At 36.7% G+C, this 15,724-nt stretch overlaps 1 protein-coding gene across 3 annotated transcripts in view; it reads right to left on the bottom strand.

The window, feature by feature from the left end:
• The window catches only part of ATP2B2 (ATPase plasma membrane Ca2+ transporting 2), a 350,045-nt gene that overhangs the window by 54,696 nt on the left and 279,625 nt on the right, over nt 1–15,724 (bottom strand). For all 3 annotated transcript variants that reach the window (XM_052678357.1, XM_052678358.1, XM_052678359.1), the window contains 2 exons: nt 14,910–15,124; nt 13,089–13,331 (listed from right to left, as the gene is read on the bottom strand). In XM_052678357.1, the coding sequence (XP_052534317.1) occupies nt 13,089–13,331; nt 14,910–15,124 (458 nt within the window). The remainder of the gene's footprint in view (nt 1–13,088; nt 13,332–14,909; nt 15,125–15,724) is intronic.

Genomic DNA, 15,724 nt, shown 5'->3' with positions numbered 1-15,724 from the left:
ACGTTTTTTATGTTCAAATGAAATTTTCTATTTCTGTGTTCTCTCATTACCTATTTTCAATTCTTTCACTGGGCACCAATGAGAAGAACCTGGATGCATCTTTTGTACAGCTTTCCATCGCAGACACGTGTACACCACATTACAGGGTAAAAAAATGAACTCTTAATAACCATGAATAACATTACTGAATAATAATACACTTATGATTAGGATATTCTAGCCTCAGTGTGGACAGATCAAAATGAATCTTAAGACCCTTTTTTCTCCATATTTGCCTCAGAACAGTCTTACTATATTATGTCATCAGATCTTATTTGTCTGTATGTAAAGACTTCCTACTGTTATTGATCAAAATCATTCATATCTTCCATAATAACCTAATTGAATTAAAATTTAACTCTTAAATTCTGAAGATAATGCATTCAACTTCCAAATCTGAGACACTAGAACCTTCACTCTTGTTCTTTTGTCCGATCGCATTCACAGGGAAGTGGCAATTGTTAGATGTATGCTAGTGCTATTCCTGCTTTGTTTAAGCACAAGAATTGTTGACAAGTAACCTATAATTAAATATAATTAAATAAAAATTAAAATAATTAAACACAACAATTGTTATTAGCTAACTTTAATTAACAACCAATTTACTTCAAATATAGTCTAAGGTTTCAGTTAATGCTAGCTAGTAAGAAAGATGCAAGAGTGTGCTTCTTCTCTGTTAAGAGCATCTTTGGAGCACACAGCTGAGTGAGAAATGTGCCATTTCTAAGCCAAAACTCAGCATAATTAAGAACAGATTAACAGATTTCATAACTGTCCAATAATTTGTCCCACAGTTTTGGAAAAGTTAGCTACGCTTTCATGAATGACAAACAAGTTGAACATTTTTCTTCAAATGCAAAAGAGAAATTGCACTTAATTGAAGAACTGTAACTGGTACCTTCATAATGACAACAAAGCACCTGCTACCTTGTTTTAGGTCTGTTAAACTGAGGCTTTACAGTGTGCTGATATCAGACAGGTTTCATGAATCGCATGAACAGTTGCAGACACGGAAAACAGAAACAGGAGACAGTCCACATAATGGTGAGTTTATCAGACAGTGAGAATCCAATTTCAGGGAAGCTTCTGCAATTTAAAAATGTTATTAGCAAATTAGAAAAATTAATGGGTAATTGTGTTTTTGCCAGTATTAATAGCATTGATGCATGTGTCTTAAGGCAAGAACCTCATTTTTTAGCTTTGAGGAAGGAGAGAGACATTTTCTTCCGTTTATCAATGATCTCACTAGCAATCATCCATTTGGAAAACATCCTTTGAGTGATGTTCATACAGGCTGTAGTAATCTATCGATGGTTCTTTCCCTAGAACTACAGTGCTTTCTCTACAGGGTTGCCTATGAAAACCTTAGTGCTCCTGAAATTGACATAATCAAAATGTTACTTTTCTTCCCTTTTAATTAAGTTATAAGGAATTAATGAAATTATTAATCTCACTTAGTAGTCTGAAATGCATCACACCATCTATTCCATGTTGTCTATATATATACTCTTCTTAATTGGCATAACCTTCTCCATGCCTTTTACTAATTCGAAATGAAAAGACAGAAAACTTGTTATGTGTTCTAGACATTAAACCACTGTTCTAAGCTAATGCATTATCTGAAAAACCCTCATTAGAGAGCTATGATAAGGATCATACTGTATAAAATTTTCATATCACATCAAACAATAGCAAATGCACGTCCTTTAAACATCAAAAGCTTTAATTTGAAATATAACTAGCACTGTTTACAGGTAGCTGGTTTGTGTCTGCGGTATCAAAACGTACAAAACTTGCCAATACTTTGAATTTTCTACTTCTGCCTTTTAAATATAGCTCGGATAGGAAAACTGAACTTTCAGCAAGACCAAACCACAGCAAAAATCAGTCTTGCTGCTCACTTTCTGGTTGCAGCATAAACAAATTGAATAGTTTAAGGAACTGAATGTACAAATTGTAAAGCAAATCTACCCACATAAAAAATAAAGCTTTTTTTTTCACTTGACTTAAGCTACTGATTATAGCCTATCATAATTACAGAAGATGTCTATCAATAGTATTCATTTCCAGAGTAAGGAAAAGGATTCTTCAACCATCCATTTCTAAATAAATCTGAAAAGACTAGCAACAGCTATTTTGTCTATCAAACAAAATGTACTCATCCTCTTTAAATCCAGCACGTATCAGCTGAACTTATTTTTAAATTGGCTTTGGTTAGTTAGGGTTGTTGTTATTTTTTTTGTTAAGCAAATGCAGGAATTCAAGTGTATATAATACATTATAGTAATGCTTATCTAATATTTTCTCACAGTGACTTTTTTTTGCATGATTGGTGGGGTAACTCTTGATGTACATTATAAATTCCATCCTCTGGCCAGTTCCTCTCCAGGATACCATGAATGATGCCTTTGCTGGGCAGAACAACAGACTGAGAGACTGCAGCCAATTTTCATCTGATTGTTCATTCAAAAGGAAATAGTAAAAGAATGATGGAGAGCTCGAACATCTTGTCCTTTCTTAAAAGAAAATTCTCTAAGGACAACTTGTCTCTCACCTTTTAGAAATATAACTAGCAAATCAGCACTGAACATTGTCAATCCTTCTTTGGAGTGAAGGGAAGTGTGAAGTAACTTAATTATCTGCTCACTTGAATAAAAAGTAGAAACCAGAGAAAAATAACACTGATATGAGAAATATGCAGTGGAGCTTTTTAACACACTCAAGACTTTCATCCAGAATTGATGAACAGTGAGCTGTATCTACTGCCCAGCACTCATTCATGATTTCAGATAGATTTAAGTGTCACAGTATCTTCCTAAAGAATAGCCAGAAGCCAGCCATACTCTGTTTGCCTTTACACACGAGACAGGTAAGTAATAGTACTTTTAAAAAAAACAACCTCTGGAATTTAAAAAATTACCTTCTAAAAGCTTAATTTTCTGCACCAAGTGTCTGCCAAAACAAATCTGTCATTTCTTTAGTGATGCTAAAGAACAGCATAGTTCTGAACACATTAAAATACTCATGGCATCTTTTCAAAACCTGTGGAGTTTCATCTGATGGTCTCTGACTGCATAAAGGACTTTATGTAACATTCTAGTAATAAAAAGACAACCTTCCACAAACTGCATAGTATATAATATATGATTATGTAACTTCTGTGAAACATTATATGGTGATTCATCTTATATTGTTTTTAATAAGCCTTTTTTTTTTTTTTTTTTGCATCACTGTTTGCTTATAAAACCTGTCATTTTTATAAAGCTGGTATTAAATTATCACGTGAAATTATTGCATTTCTGTTCCTGATGATAAGGGAAATCTATGTTAAAACAGATTAGAGAATGCAAAAGCAATCTATTTCACAGAATAGGTGCCTGAAGTAAGTGGTTTATGTCCACTCACTGAAAAACAAAAGCTCCCATCAAGAAAATCTGCTTTGTGAAAACATCCCCTACAAAGTGCTAACACTGAATTAGAGCCAGTGTTAATAATGAGCTCCAAAGTGTGATGACTATCACAGCAGGGTACCACAGGCATGAACAGAAACACGTGTTAGAATCATTCACTGTGCAACCCATTTTTAATGAAATAATCTTTTTAAAAGGATCCTAAAAATGATCAGACAACTACAAGTAGTATTTATGTATCTAGATGAAAACATTTTGTAATATCATGCAGGAAAGGGGACTCTAAAGCTTGCTTTCATCTACAGGTATGTTTGGAAATAACTGGCATTTATACTTACAATGTAAGTATACAAGTATACTTACAAGAATCATCCTGCACCAATGCAGGAACGGAGGGAAAGAAGAACATAAAGGTAACATAAATAACTTAAAAGAAAATCCTATGCAAGTGGATAGAAAAACTTGCATCATGACAAGTTAAAAAAAAACTAAGTTATTCATTCTCATACAGTTAAGCAGGAAAACCAGAAAAGAAAAAGAAAAGCTATCATTCTAGTAAGAAAAAAAAAAAGCTTTTAAGTGACTGTCACTCTTATTTATCTTGCAGTGATTAATTATTCTGATGGGAAAAATCTGAATCTGCAGTTACCAAATTGCGAAGGCAAACAAGGCCAGTAGGAATACGGTTTTATATATCACTGTTCTCTCTAGCATGAAGAAAAAAAATAAATCTAATTCAACTGTATTATCAACTTTCAGCGAGTATGTCAGGCTATACTGCACAATGTGGGACTGTTCATCCATCCTCGTTACCCATATGCATGTGTTACTAAGGCACAGCAGTCAGCTTTTATAAAGAAGAAGATAAGGAACTAAGGAAGTTTTGTCTGCACTCACAGACTGTCTATTGCCAGGTTCCTTTGCAACTAGAGTTCACTGCATAAGAAGCACTTAGGAGAAATAGCTAGCTCAATCTGAGTGTATTGCACACCCTCTGCATGCAGCGTTTCAGCCATACTGTGGGAACCCGCCTTGCCTCTGCCAACCCAGCCAGAAATGCAAAAATCCATCCTTCCGTAGCACGTAGCAGTGTCAACAGCAGATTTACAGGATGGCCCTGCTCTGATCTCTGCTCCCTAATCCCGCTTTGCTTAGGTAAATCCACCCCACAGACGACTGTGAAGGAGCTTTCTGTGCAGCTGATGCCATTCCAACCCCCCACATACAACTCTCAGAAGAGGAGGCTTTATTAAAAAATGCTCTCAGCTTGCAGGACAAAGCACGTACATCCTGACCACAGGAAGGGAGTGATGGGCATCACACGTCCTGTGCTGTACACACCCCTGGCCTGTCCTAAACACACTCATCTCAGTTATTAACTCAGTAGCTCATTTAGTAAGAAAAGTTGTATTTGTACCTCATATTATATAAAACTTCAACGGCAAGCCATGTGTGAAGATCATTACTTTCTGTTAATTACCATTCCTACAGCAGAGACAGTTAACTGCATGATCTGTTATCTGTAATAATTATTATTTACACAGCAAATGATATGCATGCTGTGCATTGTTTTCTCCTGTCTAGATTATTCTGGTAAAATGTTTATCAAAAAAAGACTTTGAAAGAAAATATCAAGGAATTTTTTTTTTTGTTTATGTACAGAAAGATACTTTGCCTGCAAAGTCTCATTGCCTCATCTATAACACATACCTACATTATGTATTTGTCTTACACTACAAACAAAATATAGAAATTGAATGCACTGACAAAGGTAAAATATATGCCTCTGGAATTAAAAGTCATAAAAATACACAGATCTGTAGAAATCAATTCAATCTGATTTTCATCAAATTACATGAATTTTTTAGAAATAAATTTACAGTGCACTGCACTTTGAAAATGCAACTAAGATGGAAAGGGACAAATTGGGAAGTGCTGGAAAAACGTTTTCATCATCTAAGCAATTGGTTTGTAGTACAAAAAGACAACAAGATCAAGGCTGGAACTCTAGAAAAGTGAATGAATTTCATGTTTCACTTAGAGATAGGGAGCTTTAAACTGAGCAAGGAACCATCACTCACCAGGAAAATTCTAAGCTCCTGTAAGACTTTGTGTTTTCTTTCCTCATTTACCCAGTCCCAATCACCACTGCCTGGCATTTGTACAACATTGTAAGAGACAGTTGCTGGCACTGCCATCTGAGAAGTAACTTTGTGTAAGTAATACTGTTTATTTTCCAAGTCATTAGTCAGATTGGCATTAACCTTTTAATTTTAAACGGATCAAATGCAGCATTTATCTAGACACTGAGAAATGCTCAAGAGAATATTTTAATGCCATCACCTGCACACTTAAAAAACAAGAGGATAAACAGTTTTCACAAATTTCTGCTACCAAGACAACACACTGAAAGCAGCCAGTGACAGATTTACAATCCCAGTGTACTCCACAGTGCAGAAAGAAGGTTCAGGCCCTTTGCTCCACATTGCCTGCTGCAGTGCCAGTTGACCAGGAGGCAGTCCCCAGTGCCGTCACGTATTATAATCACGTACTTACAATCATCCCATGTGTTTCTTACTGTTTGCTAATTTCTAGGATTATTATGTAAGGATAAAACCCTCCATAGATCCATATTCACACAAAATGGCTGCCAAATAGCACTCCTCTTCTTCTGTCTGACTCAGTCTTAAAGATACTGAAATCTTGACTCTATCCAAAGGTGGAATGTATTTTTGAGCGCTGCTGGAGGAAAGAAAGCCGAGGAAAGAAAACCATTATAAAGGATGATCTCTGCTCAGACTTTGACCAGAATTAACTGAAATCCCTCCATTCCAAAAATACCGATAAAACCTCTCCACAGACAAAGCTTACAATCTCCTGTGAAGAAACTGCAATGCAGCAAGGTAGGGAATGCCTCTCAGCACAAAGGGCAGCACACTGACTGCTCAGCACACAATATAGGCAAACTCTCCTGCTGCTGTGGTCTAAACAGGGTCTAACCATCTTTTTTCCTTATGTTCCAGGTTTACCCTTTCCCCTCTCAATGTATCCTCGTTGTGACATTCTGCTTTCTTCACATCCCTTCCTTCCTCCACCGCCACTTCCCCAAACCTGATCTGCTTTCGAATATATAAGTCAACTCTGCCTGACAACAGATGAATGAATTCTCATTCTCACAGACTTATTCAAGTCAACAGCTGGAGCTGCCAGTTATATTTGCTGCTTACTATTAATGGCAGGAACCACAGAAAGAATAATATAGATTTAGGACACACTATTCACTCAATTTAATTTTTTTTTTTTTAATCATTTCTGTTCCCATTCTTTCCTTAGTTTTCTAAGTGTAACAAACGTTGGGCTGGTATCTATTTTAACTTGGAACACTGTGCGTAGTAACGGGAGAAGTTACATATAAAAAAAGATCTAGCATGAACACTCATATCAAATAAAAAGAAATGGTAGTTTTATCTGTATTTTTTAATGCAAGAAACAAGTGCTTATGAAGAGTCTCAAAGAAGACCATAAGTAAAAATGTTCTTCCAATTTTAACTACCATATTAACTGAAACTGTAGTTCAAAGAATAAAAGCTATTTTCCCATGGTTTTCCTCTCAATAAAGAAGAGGATTCTAGTGACATCCAGTTGCAGTTTCGTTGAGTCTAGTTGCCATTGGCAAAGAGCTGCAGTAAAATACGGAATCTTTTGCTGTTGCCTCGGGAAATACAAATTCTGATATTTTCTGTTTATAGGTATGGCATAATCTGATTTTTGGCTTTTGAGCCTGGTGTAAGAAATGAAACAATCTCTCTCTAATTTTTAGAGATTCTATTCTGTTTTGAATACAGGACTTCACTGTACATGAGAAATGTGGACCTTTAAAGTTGCACCCAGAGGAGGGTCACAAAAATGATTTGAGGGATGCAACGCCTGTCCTATAAGGGCAGGCTGAGAGCTGCGGCTGTGCAGCCAGGAGATGAGAAGGCTGCAGGGAGTCCTGAGTGTCTAAAGGGTCTGTAAGAAGGAAGGGGACAGACTCTTCAGCAGGGAAAATGGTTTCAAATTGAAACAGGGGAGGTTTAGATTGAATATAAGGGAGAAGTTTTTTTAGAATAAGGGTAGCGAGGCACTGGCACGGATTGCCCATAGAGGTGATGGGTGCCTTGATATTTAAAGTCAGGATGCACTTGGAAAACTATCACCTTACTGCTATCAGGAAAAGCATGGTGGGATGATTCACATAACTGGAATAATTACCATGGAGGGCCTTCTAGAAGGGATAGGCAAGGTAGAAAGAATGAGGGAGTTGCCCTCTATGTTAAAAAGTGGATGTACTGCGAGGAGCTCCCTCAAAAGCAGTCAGGAACACGTTGAAAGCCAGTGTGTTAAGATCAGGAATGGGAGCAGTGAGGGACAGCTGGTGGTCAGGGTCTACTACAGGCCACCAAATCGAGGCAGGTCTGTTGACAAGGCCATGCTTCAGCTGCAACAAGTTTCCATATTAAGTCTTGAAATTTGATGTTTTTAAAACCAATTGTATAAAAGCAAAGTAAATGTTGAACTTCACACACCTCTTTGAAGACTTTCTGATGGGACGCTATCTCCCAGCAACCTAGATAGCTGTCCTACTTTTGGATGCAGATACATTCCTCACAGATGAAAAGAACCCTTCCACTGCCTCTACATCTGTGCTGTCAGTCCCCACTGTAGAAGCTCATTTATTCATGTGAAGCAGCTATTGTGCTAGAACCTTATTCTCTACTTCTACAATTTCAGTACTGTAGAGTGCATTTTCTTCTTATGGCTGTCATATTATGGGTTACATATTTGCTCTGTCAGCCTTCCTCCACCTCTTTTCTCCAAGAAAGTATGAATTGTATTCATTCCAGTATTTCTGCATCAGACAATTAGCTAAAAGAACTATTTATCCTTAACAATGAAATCCTGTGCCAAAGTCTCTTGAACTGCTTTCAATATGACATTAGGGATTTAGTTCACTTATTTTCATAAGACCTTTCATTATATATGCATGAAAAAGTAATTACAAAAGGCAGTAAGGTGAATTAACACCTCCCTTTTTCTCCTGGTAAATACAAGTGGCTGAATCTGTGTTGCAGTCCCATCCTGTGGCTATGCTGCACACCAACTTGCATCCTCAGCATCATTCTCCCATTGACAGATCCCCTTCTCTGGGAAGTTTGTGGGAAACTCCTGTTTTCTCCTTGCTGGGAGTATGTCCGGTTTTCAAACCTACAGCCTTGTGAGTACAGACCTGTAAGAGTGTACTGTGAAGAGTCTCATCTGGGGCTGTAGTCAGAATGTAGTGGCAGTGGGTGCTGGCAACCTTGGCAAACTTCACTGTTTTTTTAGAGACGTATCAGTGTCGTAAGCGTGTGGTTTTGTGTTTTACAATAAACAGGAAATACATTGCTTTCTTTGTTCTGACAGCAATTGTTATTTTCTTAATTCACCACCTTTGTTTTATCCAATAAAGCCATTGTTGTCCAAAAAGCTGTACAAGGGCACATTCATTAGCTAGTATTTATCCACAGGTAAGTGTTTACTTCATTTTGTAAGCTGTGGAAGGCAGTGAATGTTCTGCACTTTTCTGTGACATCTTTTTCCTTCAACAGCATCAGTAAAAGGATATCAATACACTATGCTGCACACCATACAAATGCAGTAAATGATGCTCCAGATCCTCAGAACTGAAAACAGCCCTCACAGTGCAGATATTCACCTAATACAAGCATAAGTAGCTCTCTTTTTTTGCTCCTCAGGCAGCTATCAAGTGCCCATTGAAATGCCTGTGTTAAATCATGGCAATGACTGGTTCAGGCAAGTCCATTTGTACTGAAAATCCCACGACTAAATGTGAGACATGACCATTTTTTAGTAAGAACACATTATAATTGTCCAGCAAGCATGTAATCTTTGCCCTCTGACAGGTTTGAGGAAATTAGAAGAAAAATAAATCATAAAGAATAAAGAAAATAATGCTCTGAAAGTAAAGCTTCCTATTTATTTCCACGGAAACTTTAAAATCTACAAAGAACACAGTAACAGTCTGATAGTGCTAATTCTCAACTACAAAATGTGGTTTTCAACATAGTCATCACCATGAGCTCTGCATTTGTGCCAAAGATGACCAAGAAAAAGCCTGCGTGCCACATTCACTAAAATCTGCAGCAGCAGAGATGACCCACTGTCGCCACTGCCGTTGCTGAAATGCACCACCTGCTGCCTCACTGAGCTCACATCCACTGTTTGGTCTCCATAAATGTTCAGCCAAATGTCAGTGAATACCAATGAGTGCTATTTTTTTCTGAACGGAAGAATTCATTGACACTTTTTTGCTTCGTATGTACTTCCATGTCAGACGCCATTTTGTCAGAGTGCCCTTTGCTGCCATTTCTCTTATGGCAACAAACTGTAATGGAATACTGCTTTACTTCCAACATTTGCCCCTGTCATCATGAACCAACATAATAAGATTGGAGGCATTACTTTCGGAGCAGCTCTCATACTTTTCTAGAACTGTATTTATGCATGCAAAAGCTTAAATCACTACTTTTGCCATAAGGAGTCTGTATTTCAGTATTGCTCCCTGATATTCAAGGTCACTGTGCTTTCAAACCAAGTGAAATTGAGTGATTCCCAAAATGGAAATTTTGTTTTCAGACTAAGAGGTGCTTCACAGCCTTTGTCACAGCTTACCTCCAAGAAATTAAGTCCAATTTATATTTTTGGTAGTTAAAGCTACATAAAACCGTAATACTGGGGAAAAATAGGCTTTCTGGAAAATGTCTTCACATAAACAGCATAAGAGCAGCACTGAAGATGCTCAAAGACTGACAGAATGCAAAAACAGCTCATAGAATACTTTAATCCTTGAGAAGCACTGAAAAGAATTATATATAACTTTGCAGTTGTTTGGTTAGAATAACTTCTTTTCAATTTCTCAGGGAACCTCAAATCTTTTCTTCCAAGCAGCAGTATTATTTTCTTTTTATATTTTTATCAATGGTTCAGTTGCCTCTTAATCAAAAGATAATAGAAGATGAAACATTGCTCACTCAGCAGATAACACAGGTCCTGTATGTGATCACTCTGAACAGAAGTTCAGAGCGTGTACAGTGAGCATGTACAGTGTACATGTAACTGCATCACTAGTAATGTATGTAAAATACGTCATTATATCTAAAATTCAGTTGTTATGACATTTTCTCATACACCCTTTGGGTCTGAGCTGATATTCACCGTTCTATTAACTACATTCTGAGAATGAGTGCAAAAGCATTGTTCAGTATTAACAGTTAGAAAAACAACTGCACCCTTTATCCGACTCCCCTCTGTATTTTTTTCTGTATTTATTTACTAACTGTAGTGAGTGAGGGCTTTGAAACAGTATTTTCTATCATAAACTTTAGCTTAAGCTTGCTGTAACAACCACCTCCTCTGATACCTGAGTATTCTCCTGGGTTCCACGCTTCAAGGTTTGACCTTATAATGCTGTTAAAAAATGACCACTAATTTTATACAGTTATGTTCCAGTATTCCAGAGCATCCTGTGATTTCCAGAGAATAAATGGCTGCATCTATTAATTTAGAATAGAATTGATCCGTGCAAAGGCATAAAATAACTGCAGTAGTGGAACGCTGACTCCTAACAAGCACACAACAGTCTTTTCAGTGAGAAGGAATGAGTCTAGCTAACAGGAAAGAAAATGTGAAACAACACCAATGGTAAGATCACAACAACTACTATTAACCAGGAATGTTTCTGTTAAATGAAACAGCTGCCATAAGACAGAGGTTTATTAAACGTATATGTTATACATGCGAGCCTTTGGAAAGTGGTGTAATATCTTCCCACATCTCATCCAGAAAGCTAAAAATTCAGATGAGAGTTAGAACCAGCAGGAAGGTGAACACAAACACATCATTTCTGTGTTTGGCTTCAAGCATTCAAAACAAACAGCAAAATGCTGAACAACTGAGTCACAGCTGACATTAAGTCTTGCTCTGCCAGCTGCACCTACCTGAACTTGCAGTCTGCTGTTCTGTGCCACCTCATCTCAGAAATGAACAAGTTCTGCCAGTGCTGGTAACATTCTCTCAAATCCCTACCACAGCTGAACTCCACAGTGACAGCTAGAACTGATACTGGCAACTAGCAGTTATACAAACACCAATGTCCATATTGACCTATTGCCCTTCGTTCCTATTTGTTTCTATTTCCATTTTTTAATTCCAGTGTGTGTCCTGAGGCAGAGTTTGGTTCCATTTCAATTCCTGCAGGAGGAAGCACCTAGACTTGCAGGGGCTATAATCATATTAACATAACTAAGATATATGTTCCTGTTTCTAAAAATGAAACGTTACACTGATCTATGAAAGCATGCTCATTAACAGCAAAACATTCCTGCTAATTTTCAATTTGTGTAAATTAGATTTCTAAAAGCCACTGCCATAAAATATCTATGTAGCTTTTACACTGAACCACCTAAGAAAGGAAGGCAGGCCCGTTTTCATTTTGGCTAACCTGTTTGGCATGGATCTGGACAGATCATAAGAAAAAGACAGAATGAGATCCAGAATTCAGGTGAGAACTGATGCTGCTATTTTGGATTCTTACAGCTGAAAATGGTACGTAGCTGAGTGAGCTTTGCATTTCCACAGTATCTGAACTTCAAGTCAAAAGGAGTAGCTCTGACCTCAGTTGTCTATTACAGCTACTTGTCCTTGTAGAGCAACAGAAGAGCTGTGTTCATTAAGGGCTGATTTCAGTTGCAAGGAGGGAACAAACAGTACCTATTTGAGCAGCTGAAGGCTTCATGTCTTCTCAGTGTAGAAAGTAGCTCAAACCTGCTCTATTTCCAGAGAGCTTTCAGTGAGAACAAAGCAGTGGGTGCCTCACAGTATTCCAACAATTGTTTTTTTGTGATTGTGCTTAAAAAAACCCTACTTTTAAAATATTATGAGGTACATATATGATGCAGCTCAGCTCATTATTGATATATAAAAAAGACAATGCATAAACTCACAAGCTAAGAAGATATTTGGTCTGATACTAAGTTTGATCTTTCAAAGAAAAAATCTACTGAGATTGCAAAAGTTTTCAGTCTCTTTCTAGCCATATACAGAAAAGTCTAATGGCACAAGCCACCAGATTTTTCCATTATGTCCTCCTTCACTGAGTAAATAAAACATTTGCAGTCATAATTCATTTGAAAATGTAACAATAAGGACTATTCACTGATACAACCAATCTCACTTGTCTTACTGAAGAATTAATCGAAGATATCACACAAAAGTAATTTTACAGATAGGAAGCCTCAGTGAAAACTCATTTTATGAGTAAAGAAACCAGCACACAGGTTGGAACATCCCAATCTGTTGGCAGTAAAACATTGTAAATATAGCATGGGCTTGTATGCACAAGTACAACCCTGTTCACAAAAAAAGAAGCCCACGTAAGTATTTTCACAACCTCTGCTCTCATTTTGAGGAATTCAACAGCATTTAACAATTCATGCAGGATGTTAAGGAATTAATAATGCTTTCACAAGTTATGACTCCTTCTACTACCATGTTTCATTTTACTACTGGAAAAAAAAAAAAAAAAACCAAACTACTCACCAGAATTTTTGTAGTGTAAGCACTGTTGATAGCAATTGCATTAACCAGTAATTCGAGAGTCTTAGCAGGTACAGAATCAGGGTCAGGGATCTCTTTGTAGTGCACATCACCAATATAGGCTTGGACGACTGTCATCCGGTTGGTTGTTAGTGTCCCTGTTTTGTCAGAGCATATGGCTGTAGCATTACCCATAGTTTCACAGGCATCTAAGTGGCGGACCAGGTTGTTATCTTTCATCATTTTCTGAGGGGAAAAAAAAAAAAAAAAAGTAACTCCAAGATTTGCTTTGACAGATCTGAAACATCAGTCATACAAAGGAAAAAGTATAAATGTTCACTAGAAGCTCAGTCAGAATTTTGTGTCCAGTAATCAGTACTGTATTTACTGTGTAAATCAATCAAGCCCTGACCATCCCTGGAATAGTTTTGGTTTTTTTTATCAAATGAAATAGTTCTATCCTTTTATCATGGATAAATACTTTAAGGAGCAGGTAGAACAGCAAAGATCAGCTGAAGTACTGGAAATACTAAAAACAATAGGATTTTAAAAACAGTATAATTATAGCAAACATGAGAAACTGGGCAGTTTTACACACTTCCTTTTGGTTTGCTTTGTTTCTTACAGCTAAAGTCCTAAATCTAGAGATCAATCAGGAATACTTAGTAGCATAAATAAGGTTACCTAGTAATTCAACAACTGCATATGCACAGAATATGATTGAGAAGCTAACCTGTAAACTATTCATATTTCTATATTTTAACCTTGTAATGTTTAGTCAGACTTTTTAGCCTTTATTTAATACCATTTCCAATACCAGTGTCACCCTGCAGCACACAGAGTGACTACACACCTTACAACCCAATCAAACTAAAATAACCACCAATGACTTAAAAAATCCACCACCATTCCATACTGCATATTTTTCACAAGATGGACAGTCTTCCTGGGATTATAAGTTGCCCTTACTCAAACTTTTTCAATATTAAAAACCTCTGTGTCCAATCACCTGACCCTAACTTTCAGAGCAATACCTTATGCTCACAGGACACAGTGTCACCAGCTGAAGCCAAGATGTATAACTGTTTGATACTGCACCCACAGTTACACAGGGATGGATGTGCTGCATGCACTGTGTGAAGGCCATCAGGAGAATGGAAAAATATTTTTAAGGCAGTTAGGCTCCTTACTGGCAAAATCATGTGGCTGAGATCTGCTCTTTTTTTCCCCAGTAAGATCTGACTGCCTGTAAATCAAGGTATTTCTTCATAACGTTCACGTTATTTAGCTGCTAAATGGAAACAAATCACAGAGTTTTCACCTGGGATTGCTAGAATGTTTATGTAAGGCCCATCATTCTTTGATTTTGTGACAGAATCATTTGCATTGGCTAAAAACCACTGTAACTGCATTGAAGAAGAATTCTATTTCCTTCAAAAAAAGAATCCTGAAAACTTCAAATCCTCGTCGAAACTTTTTACTATTGCAAAAGCAAGTCTGAAGACAAACTTATATTAAAAGCCTACACTACTCTTAAAAGTAAGCCCCGCTCAATAAATTCCTGGTAACTCTGTTAACTAAGCAGGGATTTCTGTTGTTTGAAAACTGTGAAGTTAGAAGACTTGAGTTAGCATACAAACACATTTTTTTGTTTTGTCAGAAGTACTTTCAAAGCAATACTTTAAAGAAATTTCTCATTATCATTTTAATGACATTAATTTACAGGCCAACTTCAATCAAACCTGACAAAAGCTGAAGAATAACACACTAGCAAACTCGACAGAAAGCTATTTTTCTCCTATAATTATTTTGAATGTTTCTTACCTTTACAGAATAAGCCAAAGAAATAGTGACAGCAAGTGGAAGACCCTCAGGGACAGCAACCACAAGTACAGTAACACCAATAATGAAGAATTTAACAAAATACTGAACATAGACAGGAGTGCACTCAGGTAACCACTGTTTCTTTTTCACCACAAAAGTGTCAATGGCAAAATATAGTACCAAAATGATTACAGTGATGGCAGACATCACCAAACCTGTAAATAGAAATATGCAGTTACTACAAAGTAAAAATTAAAAATATGTGCAATTAGAACTTTATATTTGAGTTTAATTAGAACTTTATATTTGAGTTTAATGTAAAATTATTTTCACTCTTCATGAGAGTTTACATTGCCACCAGTACAAATAATGATGAATTTTATAACATCAAAGAAAAAATTATTATAATACATTTGCAGCAAAAACCATTATTATAGTAAGTTTACAAGAAATATACATACATTCTAATGAAGAGGGAGGTACTCCATTCCACAGAGCAGCTAGCTGCTGCTACAGTAATTTCTAAGCACTGTCACATTGCTGCCCTTAAAACTTACCAGGTAGTCTAAAGTTGTGCTGTTGTTTAACCTAAGTTTTTCAGGTTTAGTACATCACTATTCTGTACATATTCAAACATCAATTGCTCATCTTTCTTTTTAAATATGTTTACCTTAAGAGGCTTAAGAAAAGGAGCCTCTTCCTATCGTTTGCTGTTATCTAGAATATTTCAGACAGGCATCCAGTTGAATACAATGAAGTAACAGTGCAGAATTGTCCACTGAACAGTTATTTAATTGGTCTTCTTGTAAATTTTA

The sequence above is a fragment of the Tympanuchus pallidicinctus genome, unplaced genomic scaffold (assembly GCF_026119805.1).
Source record: "Tympanuchus pallidicinctus isolate F22 unplaced genomic scaffold, pur_lepc_1.0 scaffold17, whole genome shotgun sequence".
NCBI classification, from domain to species: Eukaryota; Metazoa; Chordata; class Aves; order Galliformes; family Phasianidae; genus Tympanuchus; species Tympanuchus pallidicinctus.
The sequence above is the reverse complement of the archived record's forward strand: the minus strand, read 5'-3'. Positions and strand labels throughout refer to the sequence as shown.